Source organism: Ambystoma mexicanum, chromosome 4q, assembly GCF_040938575.1.
Source record: "Ambystoma mexicanum isolate Mex_15411 chromosome 4q, UKY_AmexF1_1, whole genome shotgun sequence".
NCBI classification, from domain to species: Eukaryota; Metazoa; Chordata; class Amphibia; order Caudata; family Ambystomatidae; genus Ambystoma; species Ambystoma mexicanum.
This window is the reverse complement of record NC_090928.1, coordinates 1,105,927,777-1,105,944,021: the sequence shown is the minus strand read 5'-3', so window position 1 is coordinate 1,105,944,021 and position 16,245 is coordinate 1,105,927,777. Positions and strand designations below refer to the sequence as shown.

The following is a 16,245-nucleotide window of genomic DNA, read 5'->3' as shown; positions in this document are numbered from 1 at the left end:
CCTACTACTCAACAGGCTCGATCGGGTGACCCCCACTACCGACGAGCCGAAGCGTTTCCCTGGGTCTTGGGCTTGCTTGGGCATTCACGAACAAAGTGCCCAGCCTTGCCACAGTACATACAGAGGCCGTCCTTCCTCCTTTGTTCCTTCTCCTCTTTAGTGAGGGGACCTCGAACTGAACCTATCTGCATCGGTTCTTCCCCCTCAGATCTGGCCGCCACCCCCCGGGATCCCCTATACAGATCCAACCGAGGCACGGGTCGTGAATCTCCCTTTCGTTTATCGCCCCGCCTTTCTGCCATTCGATGGTCAAGCCGTAAGGCCAGATCAATCATCTCTGAACATCCCCTTGGCTGTGGATCTACCTGGGCAATAAGGTCTTTGATGTCATCCCTCAAACCTTGATAAAAGAGGGACATCCGCTTATCACGGGGCCAGTCGGCTTCCGCTACCAGCCGATTGAAATGAGTGATGTATGTCACTAATTCCTTAGACCCCTGCTTGAGGCTTAACAGTTCCCGATCCTTGCAAAGGGTGGCGGCTCGCCGGTTAAATATTTTCTCGAATTCCGCCAGGAATTCATCCCAGTCATAAAGAATGGCATGGTCTTTTTGGACTAATGGGTTTGCCCATGCCGCAGCGTCCCCTGTGAGGTACGAAATTACAAACGCCGTTCGGGACTGAACAGACCGAAAGGCTGCAGTCTTGGTCAGAAAATGGAGACGACACTGAGTAATAAAAGTGGTAAACTTTTGTGGGTCTCCAGCGTAGCGCTCAGGAGGTGCCAACGGAACTGTTGCCTCCGGACTTACGTGTACCTGCACCGGAGTGGGTGGTTGGGTAGGTAAGGGCGCTGTCTGAGCCGCTAAACTGCGCACCTGTGCGGACAGGGTGGCGTAGTCCTGTCTAGACGCTGCCAGTTCACCTTGTAAGTCCTGCAGGGCTTTGGCTATTTCTTCCATGGTTTCAATGGGGGCTGGCCACGTAGCTCGGGCACCAGAATATTACGTGGGCTTGCGCTTCTGTCACGAAGTCCAGAATCCAAGGCGCAGGAGCGACGCAGTACCAACCACCCCCACTTTGGTCGTGGAGCCCGCAAGTCAGAGCTTACACGGGTTTCCTGGACCAGAGCAGGGAAGGAGGGTTAGGGTCTCGATGATTGGATAGGTAGGGGGAATTAGGTAAACCGGATTGAGGGTGAGGTAGGCAAGAAAGAGTCAACCCAAACCTCTGCTTCATGGGAGAAGTTTGCAAGCGCCAAAGGCTTATTGATGAATATTGTATGATAAACCAGGTCAACGGCTGCTGAAGGACCCATTAACATAAGCAGACCTGTATTACTGCTTTCCATAATTCTAGAGCTGCTTTCCTTCCAGGAGTTTAGAAGCTTGCTTCCTGGTTCTTTGTGACTGATAGGAGAGCTCATTGTCCACTCACTATGTTCTTTCATCATTATTATTATTATTTTTTTTTGGCTAAACATACCTATTTCTTTCTACAGGTCACTTGCATTGGACATGTAATTGGTGGAATTGTGGCCGATACAGACACCCATGCTCGGAGAGCTGCTAATGCTGTAAAGATTACCTATGAAGACCTCACACCTATTATTACTATTCAGGTAAGGGTGCAAGCAACAGACGTATAGGGGCTTTCACAGGATGATGTTTTATGGATCACTTTTGGGATCGCCAATATCAGCTTTTCTGATTTGATTTGACTAATTGGGATTATTTTACTTATGAAATGAGAACTGAAAAGCCATTTTTGCAGGTGTGCCAATGATTTTTCGAATGCGCGTTAGCATATTCGATCACGTACAGCTAACACATGCAAAATATTGAAATTTTCATGTTCACAAAATATGCATTTTATACTCAAATCACATGGTATGCAATGCAAAGGTATTCCCAAGTTTGGTGATCAAGACATTTATTAAGAAAAATACCTCTTTTCTACTGACACACCCTACAATTTGCAGACATAGGGCCTCCTTATAGGTTTGGTGGTATCTCGTTGCTAAATCAGCTGAGATACCACCAAACTGAATTACTGTTACTGCCACTTGATCCAGCGGTATTACTGCCGATTACAAGTGGCAGTAGGTGGTGTTGGTCCCCATTAATTGGAGTCCATAGGAATCCATGGGGGATTTTATGTGGCTAAGTGGTGGAAATACCTCCACCTTACCCCCAAACTTGTAATTGGGAGGTGCGGTAATGCAGCAGTAAGCAGTATTCCCGCTCATTTTACTGCACCACCCAACTTTTGATGAGGCCCATAGTCTAAGCACCGGACATAGTTGCATCAGCTTGAAGACAGTACAAAATCAAAAAGTTCACCATCACAATGGCGACAGACTGCATAGAAAGCCAGTTGTGACGCAGCTTTTTCTATAGAGGGTCCCAGAAATTGTTAAATATTTACCTGATTTGTCTGAGCAGATGACATTTGCCAGAAGGTATTATTGTTGGTCAAATGAAAATGGAGACAAAAAATGTAAAACAATGTGTATACAAATTCCGGCCTTTTGGTCGGGGATGGGTGCTGGTGGGGCGGGTATTATGCAAAGGCTGCTGAAGCTGATTGTAAAATCGGAACGTCATCTAGCTCCCCTAAATGTTGTATCAAATGTCTGGCCCTCTGATACACTAAAGCATTTAATTCCCTGCTGATGGTGGTGGTAAGCAGACACATCCCAACAGACTGATTATGCAAACTGTTCTACCAAAGCAACCTCGCTGATGGGACATTTAATAAATAGCGCTAGTGATACAGTGTTTCAGAACCCTGAATAAGTAAGGAGACAGGCATCATGTATGGTGATTTGGGATGTCGGTGCACAAATTATTGGTACCCATTATTGAACAGGAGGCATCCCCAGCCAACAGTAGAAATGTCACCATTCGAACAGTGTTAACATATCTCTGTATTGGCCATTTTGTATGGGAGTCAGTAAGGCACTGCCAAACAGGAGACATAGATAGGATACATGTGGACAGAGCACCTTAGAAGCTTGGGAAGAGTTCTGTATTGGTTCCATCAGATGCATCCAAGTTGGCCTAAGCAAGTCAGGTTAACCTACTATGTGATCCTAGCACAGCATGGAGGATCCAGAAACATGCACTAACCTCTGTCAATGATGTAGTTCCACCACCTTGTTGCAGGGTGTTTTTCTCAATATGCTTGGGCATTACAATCACTGCAGCCAATTATTTAGCTGGGAATGCCAGGAAGATGCTAATATACATTGTAGGTGGAAAAATGTTGGAGGCTGGTTGAAACTTTAGAAAGTTAAACCACTGCATATGTGGAAAACATTATACTATGCAGGGAAAAGGTGAACAAGCATATCCTTTCCTTCTCAAACTCGGGGCATTTGAATCTAACATTTTGGAATTTCTCTGCAACAGCAGCACAGTTATTCTCATATCTGGTTCCACGTATTAGTCTTGTGCTTAAGTGTTTGGACATGTTACCCATTAAATGCAAAACATGGGGTAAATAACTTGGTTCTGCTTGAAATGTAATTTATGAGTGATGAGAACAGCCTCTGAGTGTTTGAGTTTGTGCCTGCTCTTTTCTTATTTTTATTGACCTTTAGATAAAGGTACCAATAATATACAGGTAAGATTTGCCCCAAAAGTTGACCCAAAAACAGATCACCTCACTCTTCTGCCTGGGGTTGACAAAATGTATATGCATAAAGAAGAGAAAGGAAAATACAGTATATAACTCCAACAGGTGACTGGTTCTTATTCAAAACCTACAGCATGGACCTTATCAAATGGACCCAATATATTAAAGTGCAATACAGGACTGAATTCCTTCCATACTTTCTTCCTGCAGCTAACGGAACTGAACATGGGAGAATCCCTTGTCTTTTTTTTTCTTTTTGTGTAAAAGTGATATCCAGCTCTGTGTGTGATTTTCTTTGCTTATTCGTCGTGGTGTGACCACTTTATGACGAATCGGATTCTGGCACTTCAAAAGCTAATGAAACTGCCATCTCAACATAATATTTTCAGTTAGACCAATAAAAGGTATCAAAATGTGGATTTTGTTTGAATAAATAGTGTACAAAATAGAGGATGTCCTGACAAATTTGGAAGGGTCTGGGTAAAATGCAAAGACCATTTTAGCGTATCACCAGAGAAATTATGTAAATGGGGATATTAAGCCGTGGGTTTAAATGGATCAGGCTAGGTCGGAGGTCTGGAAACATTGGCTCTCTAGATGTTTTGGATTAAACCGCCCAGCATGCCTAGCTAAAATAGTCAATGGTGAAGGATCATGAGAGTCGTAGTCCAAAACATCTGGAGAGCAACAGGTTGCAGACCCTTAGGCTAGGTTAACCTGAGAAGGGGGAGCAGTAAGGATTAAACAATGATGCTGCAGTGAGGTCAAGATGGTATAAATAAAAAAAGTTACGTAGAATATTCTGGGAAAAACAACTGGAGAGCAATAGAGAAGAAATAACTCAATTGTATTGGAGTTGCTCCTTGTATAGGTATAGACTTATCATTATCTCAGTGCTTGGCAATATTTCTGCGTCACACTAATTTAGGATTCTGGTGTTCTTTTAAATGTGCAAAAAGTAGAAAAAAAGGTGTAAGGCATGGATGTATCTTTGCTCCTACACTGTTTAATCTGTATCTTGTTGATCTATGGGAGGAATGTAAATCATAAAGATCCTATGGCCCTAAATGGGGAGACCTTAGGGCAAATATCATCGCTTATGCTGATGATTTGGTCTTGTTGGACTCTACAGAGTTAGGCCTACAGAGACTATTGGTGGGTGTGGAGAGATACTTGGTTAACAATCATCTGACTATAAACTCAGAGAAATCCTTCATAATGACCTTTACAAGTAGACACAAAGCAAAATCCTACACATGCAAACTTCATGACTTACTAATCAGGAAAGTCTCTAATTTAACTTACTTGGGGTATTATATCTCCTCAAGGAATCACCTCATTAACCAGAAAAATGAAATGGAGGGTAAAATGCAACAGTGAATCTCTATGATGAATGTTTTAAAAAGGACAATGTGTGCATACTGCATATTCCTTGATTCCCCTCATTGGTCGATATAACTTAAAAGCTACAGCCATAATGTTATATGGATGTGAATTTATATTATTTACGAACAGAAATTTCCTTGATGTTTTAGAAGGCAAAATCTGGAAGGCTGTTCTGGGCCTGCCTAGATCAACCCCAATTAGTGCAATTCGGTTGGAATTGGGGATTACATCTTGGTGGGCACAGTTTGCAAAGCGCAACCTGTTTCTGTTATATAAATTAAAGCTGGCCGAAGAACCTATCTTAGGCCATAATCTGTATGAGTGTTTAAGGAATCAAGTCAATACTATACCCTTCCTAGAAAGCTTCTAAAAGCACTGTTTGGTTCTTGAAGAAGCAATATAGATCAAAGATACCGATTCAGACTTTGTGAAGAAAAAGAAGATTACAAGGTGGGAAAAGTATATGGATATTGCAGATTTAGAGAGACTGAAGTTGTACAAAGAAAAGCAGGTGTACCATGCTCCGAAGGACAAAGTAAGGGAATATCTAGCAAATTTTCCATCGCAAAATATGAGGGACGGTTATCTCAAACTCCACCTCAATGCGCTTCCAACCCTGGGGGCTATAGGGCCAAAAGACTACACATCGAAGCACAAAGTAAGGGAATATCTAGCAACATTTCCAACACAAAAAATGAGGAACCGTTATCTCAAACTCCGCCTGAATGTGCTTAGAGGTTATAGGGTCAAAATCTAACATACCAAAGGAGCTACGAGGATGTTGTGTTTGTGGTGCGGCACCTCTGGAAACAATGCAGCATCTGGTTTTGGAACGTTCAAATTTTCAGACTGATAGAATCAGTCTACTAGGTCCCTGGGTGCACTCTATTTTTTCAGTTATTAATTCTGCACTATGGGAGAGATTAATGACAACAACCAATCAGGGACTAATACTAGCATTGGCAACATTATTGCATTATTGGGGATAATCCTCATGAAATTAGAAAAGGTGCTCCAGCAGGGGGAGCACGCCTGGTTGGAATGTTGGGACGAGTAAAAATGAAAAGAATTATAGAATGTCTAAGATCTTGTATATTCAGAATAATGCGGAACTGATAACTAGTCCCGATCAGGACGTAAGCTAGTGATTTTGCTAATACTGAAATATGAAACTCTTTTATTATGGATTTGTATTTTGGAATGCACAATGTGTTCCTTTTAATTCTGTTTATTTTACATGTTTATTTTATATGGGTATAATCAGTGACAAAATGTTTCCTGGAAACTAGAAAACACTGAATAAATAAATAAATATCAAAAAATAAATCAACAGAAACGTGCACCTTAATAGTGAACCTCAAGTGTACTATCTGCAAGATCCTCAAGATATATTTAAATTTATGATCATGAAGGATTTAAATACAATGCTGTATCCATTAATATTTTCATGCATACACACTGAAAGTAATTTCATACGTTAAAGTGACCTTATTTTTAATCCAATGAATAACACTTTAGTTTTGCACATTTCTTCTTCTCCAATTATCTTCCCATGCAAGCATATATCTTAACGATGGAAAAGCAAGAATAGTTTGTCAGATGGCCTTAAATTTCTTAAATAATTCATTGGAACCCTATATGCATTATACTACTACTATGGAGAATACTCACGCTCTGCGCTCGGCCAATACAATTCCTGATTATTTTCCAGATATAAAGTATCTTAAAGTCTTCAACTGATTAGTATTCCAGTTTACTGTCTGGTATTAGGTTAGCAGGAACAGCCAACAAGTGTTTTGACTTAAAAGTCTTTTTTCAAGGCAAATGGGTATTTCTCTGCCTTACCCAGATGGGTTTTTATCCATAGATTATCAAATAAGTAGATTGGAACGTCCTTTTGAAATAAGAGTTAGATATTGTAGCTAACGCGCTAAAGCAAGCCGCCCCCCTCCTTGTAGTCAAAGATTTAGGGTGCATTGTCCTGTATGGAGTACGGATGCATACAGGACACTTCACACTAAGGGCCTCATCACGAGTTGGGTGGTAACGCCGGCGCTAATAGCGCTGGTGCTATCTGCCCTACCGACAAACCCCCCGGCGCTATTAGTGCCGGATCACGGGCTTGGCGTTAATGGAAGTCCCCATTCCCCACTGAACCCATTCAGGAATGCCCATTCCCCATTGGACTCAATGGGGAATGTTCGTGCTCATACCATTTTCGCACTCATGAGCGTGAATTTTCGGCAGATTTCCCCCCAGCTCAGAGCTGGGGAGAAATCCGCCGAAGCCCTGATTTGGCGGACCCTTAATTCCAGCGGTAATAGCGCTACCGCCAGATTTAAGGGTTACCGCCAAACTCGTGATGAGGCCCTAAAACGATAAGTAAAAAACAGAGGGCCTGATTCATGGAACATTTTCCTATGGGATTGCGCCATTATAAAACACTTCCATGAATCAGGCCCAGAGATACTCAAACGAAGAAAAGTGTGAATTGAAAAATTGCGTTATAAATATAGTTTACCATATTAATAAGTACACTCAAAACATAGCATATACTTTTAATGTACCATGTGTTCAAAACATTTATTGAAAAAATATTTAACTCCGTAAGAGAATACTTAAATAGCAACAACACCATTAAAAATAACAGTTGCAAATTGTAGACTGCGGTAGATCCTTGATTCCTTAAGCGACAGTCCAAACTGTAATGAAAGCATCCTACATTTCTCAAAATACCTGAAAAAAATTAATTATTCGTAAGTGTACATTTAAAAAGCTTGGATCTGAAAAGCAAATTGCAGTGTGCTGTTTGTGGAAGTGTACTAAGGGAATCAGCATACTAGACTGCAGGAGAAGAAAGGTCTTCTCAGGACACTCTCCCCAAAATCTGGCAAGCTGAAAAAGAGGGGTCGTGGATGGGAACACAAAGGTAAGTGTGAGGGCGTGCGCTGGGGCCCAGTTCGAAAGAAAACAGGTGGGAATCATGGGGTTGTCGTAGGGAGGCCTTGAGGGAGATATGACATGAATCTATTTTGTAGATGTGAGACTACATATACTGTCAGTTGACTCTCTTAACATTGCATTTTTCATCATTTAATACAGCCAATGTCTTTAGCGTTGACTTGAGCTTGTATCTAAAAGCAACATTATTAAAATGTTTGCATCATTTTTTTTTGCCATCTTGTAATTTAGTATTACTATAAAGCAGCGTCTATAAAGCCAGGCTGTTTGATTCCAAAAATGTGCATCGTATTATCCAGTGCGTCATTACTTATTAATTACTTATTAATTTTGTTCCGCAGGAAGCTATAGAGAAACAGTCCTTTTATGGGGCACCAAAGAAGATCGAGAATGGAGATATCCAACAAGGATTTCAGGATTCGGACTATACACTTGAAGGTGAGATTAAATGTGAAGTTTTCTTCAATCTCTGTTCAAGCCTCATTATAAAATGCACCGTTAATACCGCATACTGCTGCATTACCACACCGCCCAACTATGAGTTTGTTGAGGGTTCATCTCCAGCTATGAGCCAGAGGTAAATTTGCCACATTACCCCCAAATTCCGGCGTAATTACTGCTGCAGTAATTCTGCCGAAATCCCCCACGGACTTCAATGGACTCCAACTAAACGGGGACTAACACCACCACCACCTGTAATCTGGTGATAATACCGCCAGACCAAGTGGCGGTAAAGGCATTACAGTTAAAATGGTGTCTTGGCAGATTTACTGCTGAGATACCACCAAACTCATAATGAGCCCCAGTCTTGAAGAAATACCACTGCTGAAAGGGAGTGCTGAATTACACCATAATGAAATACCCCTTATTCCCAATTCTGCTTCGCTAACGGGCAGGCCTAATGTCTTGGGGGAGTACTTAACTTGCTGAGCTATTGCAACAAACAACAGAGAATACTGTAAATTAATTGAGCAGATGACACACACGTCCCTTTGCTCTCTTTTCCTCTAAGTTCACTATTACATTTGTCCTCACAGGGCACTCTTGTATGCAGCGATTTCAGAGAAGTCTAGAAATGAATATGCAGGCGTGCTATACGCCACTGGGAAGCATGCAAGGCTATTGCTGATGTGGAAGCCTCACTTTGTCAGCCATCTTAATCTGGCCTCTCTCACATGCACCACATCCATACCTAAATCCACCCAATTTCTACATGCCAGGAAAGGGGAAGTGTGTCCATATAAAGGGAAGGTACTCATGACTGACACGTGTCTACTTTATCACATGTCCACACCAAAACCACATAACGTTTGCCATGATCACACATCATCTCATGCAGTTCGCTTAAAATCAAATTTCTCATTAGCTGCACACATGCATAACAAATGACTTCAAAACCAGCGTCTCATTTCAGCCCTAGAACCACACCAACTTAAACACGGTGGCCATCAGTGCAAGGCCTTTCAGCACTCTGTCTACCTAGACAGTTTAACGACTGTACCCCTCAACTACAAGTTAATTTGCATTCGGTGATAACATAACTCAAAGGAGCATGTGTTCTTCTTACGTAGGATGGGTTTGACCAGACATTCATCCCATGTTTGCTGTGATTAGGGACTCACCAATGGTGCTGTGTAGCCTGGAGGTGCTTCTGTTCCTAGGGTGAATGGATGTTGACTAGTGTCAGGCTGGGATGTTCTATTCTGATAGTGACGTCAACTGATTTGCATGACTCCCTTTAGAAATGACACAGAGCAGCTAAAAAATCAGAAGCAATGTAACCCAGAAGTTGGATTGACTAAGTGTTGTCTCGATAGAGTGGTGTCCCTTAAGTACAGTTTTTCAGTAGTGTAATACTTTTTAGTTGTGTTATTTGTGTAGGTTTTAATGACATTGTGTAGTTCCTCAGCAATAGCCCCCCCAGCACTGTGCACTACGGTATGCCACTTTTTTCCATCATTCCCCATCCTTGCAATGCCATCATTTAAATATCTTATACCAATAAATAATTAAAATGATAACAAATTCATCACTATGCTGTCACCTCAACAAGCTAAATGAGCGCAGGAGAATAACAAAAGCATCACTTAATATAAAATAGCATAGGTGGTAATAAAAAACATTTGCACTGGTGCAAGTGAAATAAGCACTGTGGCAAACATTGCCCTACTGAAACAACATGGTTGTAATACAGAAACTTTGCTCTGTGCAAATGCATATGAACAAGGGCAACAGGAGCTGCCAGATAGATCATTGGTGTCCAGTTGGTTCGACAACGTGAACATGTTGAACTAGAGCCTTGAACAGTATTCCTAGAACAGGCTTCAAGATGTACAGATTGCTGGAGCTCCCCTTGCAAGCCACCCTCTTAATCGGAGACACAAGCCATAGTGCATGGGCCATGTTTTCACTGTGGCCAAGAAGTGTAATTCGAGTGCACATCTCCGTGCACAGTTCTTTGTTAATTCCAGTGTAGCGGCTGGGCTATCCTCGTGCAAACCTGCCTGAATGCTTCCTTCTGTAGCTGGCCATGTTCTGCTGATCTACACCTCCCAATGATGCCCAAGTCCAGGATGGTTCAACATGGCCAATTACCGTTCAGAGTCCAAGGAGGAATACTTTTGAAATGTTGGGAATCAGAGAGAGCACAGGCACTTCCCACATTGTTCTATAGATGCGTAATTCCCTGAGCCAGGAATCCATTTGAAGCCCTCACTGGACGTTAACACAGAGTGTTGACCAGTTTCTCTCTGATGTGCCCAAATATGTAACCCCAATTGAGAGCGTCACTTTCTAGAACCCTTTAAACATTAGCCTTCTTAATAACTTACAGATATGATTAGCTACTTTGATAGGATCTATGTGACTATAGCGAAAAAATAATATCGAAGCCGAAAATAACAATTTTGTTTACCCCTTTTTTAACACACACATAAGTACGGAAGAGGCAAAATGACTTTTCCATTTTTGAATTATATATACACTGCCCTGGTGTTCTGTTCTGTTTGCTGTGTGTTCTTTGCCTACTATTTTTAACCATCTATTAAACTCGTTTTTCTGTTACTTGGATTCGAGTTTGCTACTTTGTTTACTGGGACCTGCAGACCTCATGCTTGGAGTGCGGTTTTTTCCTTCCTCCATGTCTTAACGATATATATATATGTATATGTATATAGGGGAGACCCACTGCACCCCAATACCCTTTCACCTTTTATATTTACTTAACCCACCCCCCATGTATATGTGGTAACATGGGCATCTCGAATTTCGGTATTCTTGCCCTCAACATTATTTCTTTCTCTGTTTTCGTATGATTCCCTTTGATATGGCCACTCGTATATCAATATAGACAAATATTTATTTCAAGGCCTAGCCCGAGCTTCGGTATCAACATAGGTTGTCAAATTGTTTCGCAGATTCCACCTGGATGAAGGAAAATTGGTCATGTCTCAAAAGTACTCCAATTTGGATCTTAATCATTAGGGTCAGACTTTTCATGCATTTGTTGGCCAATAAGGCTAGAGTTTTGGGCCCCCACAATGGGCAAAGATTTAATTAACCATCAAACGCAGATCAGTTAGGCGGCCTCGGCTGTGGCTGTCAAATAATAAATGTCAAAACATCCAAAATGTTCAAAATTCCTTTCACATGGTCATAGAACGTCCAGAGTTAATTGACACTTAACGGTCTAGATAGACAACTCCAACAATAATTTGTTGGCATTCAAAAGAAAATCTTTTGCATAGCTACGGATCTATGTGATAGCTGCAAATTTAAAATACTGAAAACGAAAAAGTAAATTTTTTCCTCGCATATGTCCTCACTATGATATGTGGGGGGAACCCCCCCTAGAGCACTCCCATACTCCCCTAATATTTTGTGTTACCCTAACCAACCCCCCTATATAGAATTGCGGTGAAATGCACAGTAAAACCTTTAAATGTTTGTCCTCAGTATTTCCAGCTGTGCAGTAATGGGGTGATACCCATAGTTACTTCTGGTGCAATATCACTGATATCAGACCCTGCTGTGTTTGGACCTCCACAAGCCCATCTGGCTAACAGTGAATGACTTGCATTGGCTGCCTTCTGCAAGAAGGTCACGGTTCAAGGTCATTTCTATGATCCATAAAGAGGTTTGAGATTTGCGGGAATGAACCATCGGCTGATTCCTTAATTTTATACATCTTGTGTGGAGGAAAAGCTGCTGCATCGGAAGGAGCCCAACTTCAGGTTTTGCTGCCTGACAATTGCGGTACCGTTATTAGCTCTGAAGTCCCTTAACGGGACCCGTCCATAACGCCTGGTCAGACCAGGCGTTAAAGGAGGGACCCGCTAAGGGAACTCGTACTAGGCCGGTAAAAGATTACCGGCACCGGTCTCCTTACCAGTGCCCGGTATCCCTTACCGCCCTACTCGGAATGAGGCCCAATGTCTGTTACCACTCCACTATTGTGATGGTACAAGCAGTCAGAGTCCTTGCCGTTTCCCAGGCTCCCTAAGCAGTCCCCAGTGGGAATTCATGATAAAAGGTGGCCTCAGACCTAACCCTCATTGCATGTGTGTTTTATTTCATGGGACGTTTATCCCCACATATAGCCTGCTTTCCATAACTAAGACCCTGTTCAATTTACAAACAAATAATCCATTTCATTTTATCCACCTTATGTCACAAATTAGTTTCTATTTTTTCTGCAACCTTGTAGAGATTTCAGGGAGGGAAGGTGTGATCCTGGATGCCTGGCTGGGGAGCACTGGATCCTTCACACACTAGAACGAACCACTGCAGTGCCCTTTTAGGCCATGACCCTCCATAATCCAGGCAAAAGCAGAATCAAGGAATCATTCCTCATGAATTCTCCATTTCTATTCTCTTTAGTTGGCATATTGTCAATGCCATCTTTTCAAGTAAACTAAGTAAACATTACCTTTGCTAAATGCTTCACTGACGTTTTAGTTTAAGACATGCTTTCTGCATTGGAAAATCGATTTTGGAATGATTTCTTTTGCTGGACTTGGGAACTGTAAACAGGAATATGGAAGCAAAGGTTCATCTTAATTTAATTTAATTTAATGTAATTATTCATTTAATACCAGCGTTGTGGTTTCTAAGCGCGGGGTCGGGATTCGAACCTCTGTGGCGCTGTGTTGTCTTGCAGTGAGCAAATTACTCTTTCTTTTCATAGGAGAGATTCATATTGGTGGGCAAGAACATTTTTACATGGAAACAAACAGTACAATTGCTGTGCCAAAGGGTGAAGATGGCGAGATGGAGCTGTTTTCATCCACACAGAATCCAGCAGAGGCACAGGTAAAGTGTGCTCATAATCCGGTGTGGGGGACATCCTATCACACTGCTTTGCCAGAATCTGTAGTCTGCTTACACAAAGAGCTTTTGGGGGGATGTGTCAGGAATACTGGGGTAGGCTTCACGCACTCCACTAAGGCATGTCTTGGGAATCAATATGAGTCGGCATTTAGGAACCATTGCAGGGTGAAGCAGTTCAGGTCAGTTTCACCTCGTATTGAATAGCTGTTTTTCCTCCTAGTTGACTGTGTGACAGACAAGGTGCATCCTTTTCTTCCATTCTGCTTTCAGATTGCTCTGTTTTGTTTTACATTTGCAGCAATCACTTAGCACACATTTGATTAGCCCACAATCCCAATGATTTTAAACAATATAAGCCCAAATGTTATATTTCTTATTCTGCTACCATAATAGTCACAAATGCCAGATACCTTTAAGTTCAAGTTTCCCAAATCTTGATTCATGTCATTATTTCGCTCCTAGCTAAATTAGCAGTTTTTAAATCACCAGAAAAGTGTAGGTTTTATATTTTCTCTTCTTTACTCTATGGGCTGGGGGCTGGGTGGTGGGGATGGAGAGACTTTCTTGCTTACCAGTGTATAATCTGGTTTCTTTTTACTTTTCCTATTCCCACTGTGCCTCACCTTTCCACTGTATATTTTTACTACAAAAAGACCCAGCACTTTAAAATATTTATTTTTCTTCCAATAAAAACATACACCAATGCCACCACATTGATGTTGCAACATCGCCCTCATACCTTTATCTTTTGTGGTTGTTGATAATAAAACAACATTTTGATGATCAGTAAGGAGAATACACCTGCTGTTTGGAAAGAAGATAAACACATGTCTCCTCTGGAGACATGTGAAGGCAAGGACCTGACTCTTTCCCTGGGTCCAGAGAGCCTTTCAGTGGTGAAGGTGCTCTCAGTAAATTTCCCTTGACAGTACTTACAGCATTTGGAAGATAGCCCTTTGTAACACTGCTACCACGCTAGGTAAAAGTCATCAAAAGGTTATTTTTGATTATTTTTTTTTAATTTATTTTTTTAAATGTTTATTTTCAAGAATTACACAACATAGAAACAATATGTACATAATATAACATCATGAAGTAATGACAACAAAGCCAACAAAACTATATACAGCAGAAAACCCTCTCCCTCCCAGGAGTCACAAAACAACCAATGAACTGGTCTAATATAACAACAGAAATTTACCCCAAAACTTGTTAAATAATGCAGTTTTCTTCTCTCTCTGATACAACACCCTCTTCATATCCTCCAGAGAATGCATCTCTTAAATCCATTCCTCAATAGTAATAGGGTTAGATGTTTTCCAATGTCTCAAAATTAGTTTCTTCCCCACCATTGCCCCACGAAAGATCCAGAAGTAGTCAGGTCGTCCAATAAATCCCCACAGCCCAGCACGATTGTCTTAAAATCCTTGTGAACCGTCTCCTCAAAATCTTTTCACAGATCTGGTCAAACTCAAACCACAAACCTCTCACCCCTTAACATCCACACAACATATGCTCCAAGGTCCCCTCCTCATGTAAACATGCCCAACATTCCGAGCTGTCACTCATCCCTCTTTTCATCATTCTCTCAGGTGTCCAATATGTTCTATTCAAAATATTTATTTGACGCGACCTATCAGCAAGACTCAAAGAACACAATTTCACATTCCCACAAATACTTGTCCAATCATCCTCTGTAATATCCTCACCAATTGTCCGGTTCCAATCCAATCTCAAAGCATCATTAGCCAGATAGTTCGACACAAACAGTCTATAGACATAGCTAACCAGGCCACATCCACTCACTTCAGGTATCCATCCAAGCATGCCTATGTTGATTCTCTTTTCCAAATCCACCTCCCCCACCGCCCTCCTGATCTTCCGATAGTCTGTCAAACAAAAAGTAGGAATTTCAAACTTCAACCATAATTCCCTAGCCGTCATCCAATGCAAACCATTGAACAAATCACTAATCCAATGCACCCCAGCTAGGTACCAATCCTGCAAGAACAAAGTTTTCCCTTCAAGTCTAATCCCTGGATTCAGCCAAAGTGAATCACTCAGATCGATCTCTTAAAGCATTGAAACCCAGACACTCACACAAGGCCACCTAAGAATTCCTTAAACTCCTAGACATCAGGCCTTCTACCCTCACTTGAGGTGGCTTACTGGTCAAAATGGCCCTAGGCAACAAAGGGCATACATGGCTAGATTCTGCACATATCTAGTCCTCATGTTCCGATTTGAGAAACTCAAATAGATTCTGCGACATAAAAACCAGATGGTATGCCTTGAAATTAGGGACCCTCAACCCACCCTTAGGCAAAGGCAATTGCAATTTGCTAATCTTCAGGTGAGGAGGCTTATTATCCCATAAAAAATCCTGCATGAGTCTATCCAACGCTCGCCAAAAATGCTTCTCAATATCTAAAGGGATCATGCTCAGAACAAAATTCACGCGAGGAGTCGATGCCATTTTCAAAGCATTCACCTTCCCCCAAAGGGAAAGGTGCAACACACTCCATCTTTTCAAATCTGATTTGAAATTAGTACACACCATCATCATATTTTCCCTCACAAAATCAACGACATTAGGCAAAATCCATACCCCCAAGTACAATAGTTTCTCAGCACACCACTTGAATCCCAACCTGGTTATCAATTGTTTGTCACACTGCGGCACTAACGGTAAACCCTCCGATTTCGCCCAATTAATCTTATAACCAGAGCACTGGTGAAAGGCTTTGAGAATGTTCATAAGAACCGGTACTGACTCACCAAGATTCTTGAGGACCAATAACAAATCATCAGCGTATAACCACATTTTTTGCAACATCCCCCAACAATTTATGCCTCGTAAACCCTCCTCATTTCTCAATGCTATAGCCAAGGGTTCAATACTCAGTACGAATAACAAAGGAGACAATGGGC

General features: G+C 41.6%; 1 protein-coding gene across 1 annotated transcript in view; it reads left to right on the top strand.

Moving 5' to 3' along the window:
• LOC138468215 (xanthine dehydrogenase/oxidase-like) overlaps nucleotides 1-16,245 on the top strand; it is a 551,126-nt gene that overhangs the window by 333,642 nt on the left and 201,239 nt on the right. Inside the window, exons 19-21 of the mRNA XM_069608675.1 lie at nucleotides 1,502-1,621; nucleotides 8,328-8,424; nucleotides 13,172-13,296. Coding sequence (XP_069464776.1) covers nucleotides 1,502-1,621; nucleotides 8,328-8,424; nucleotides 13,172-13,296 — 342 coding nt within the window. The remainder of the gene's footprint in view (nucleotides 1-1,501; nucleotides 1,622-8,327; nucleotides 8,425-13,171; nucleotides 13,297-16,245) is intronic.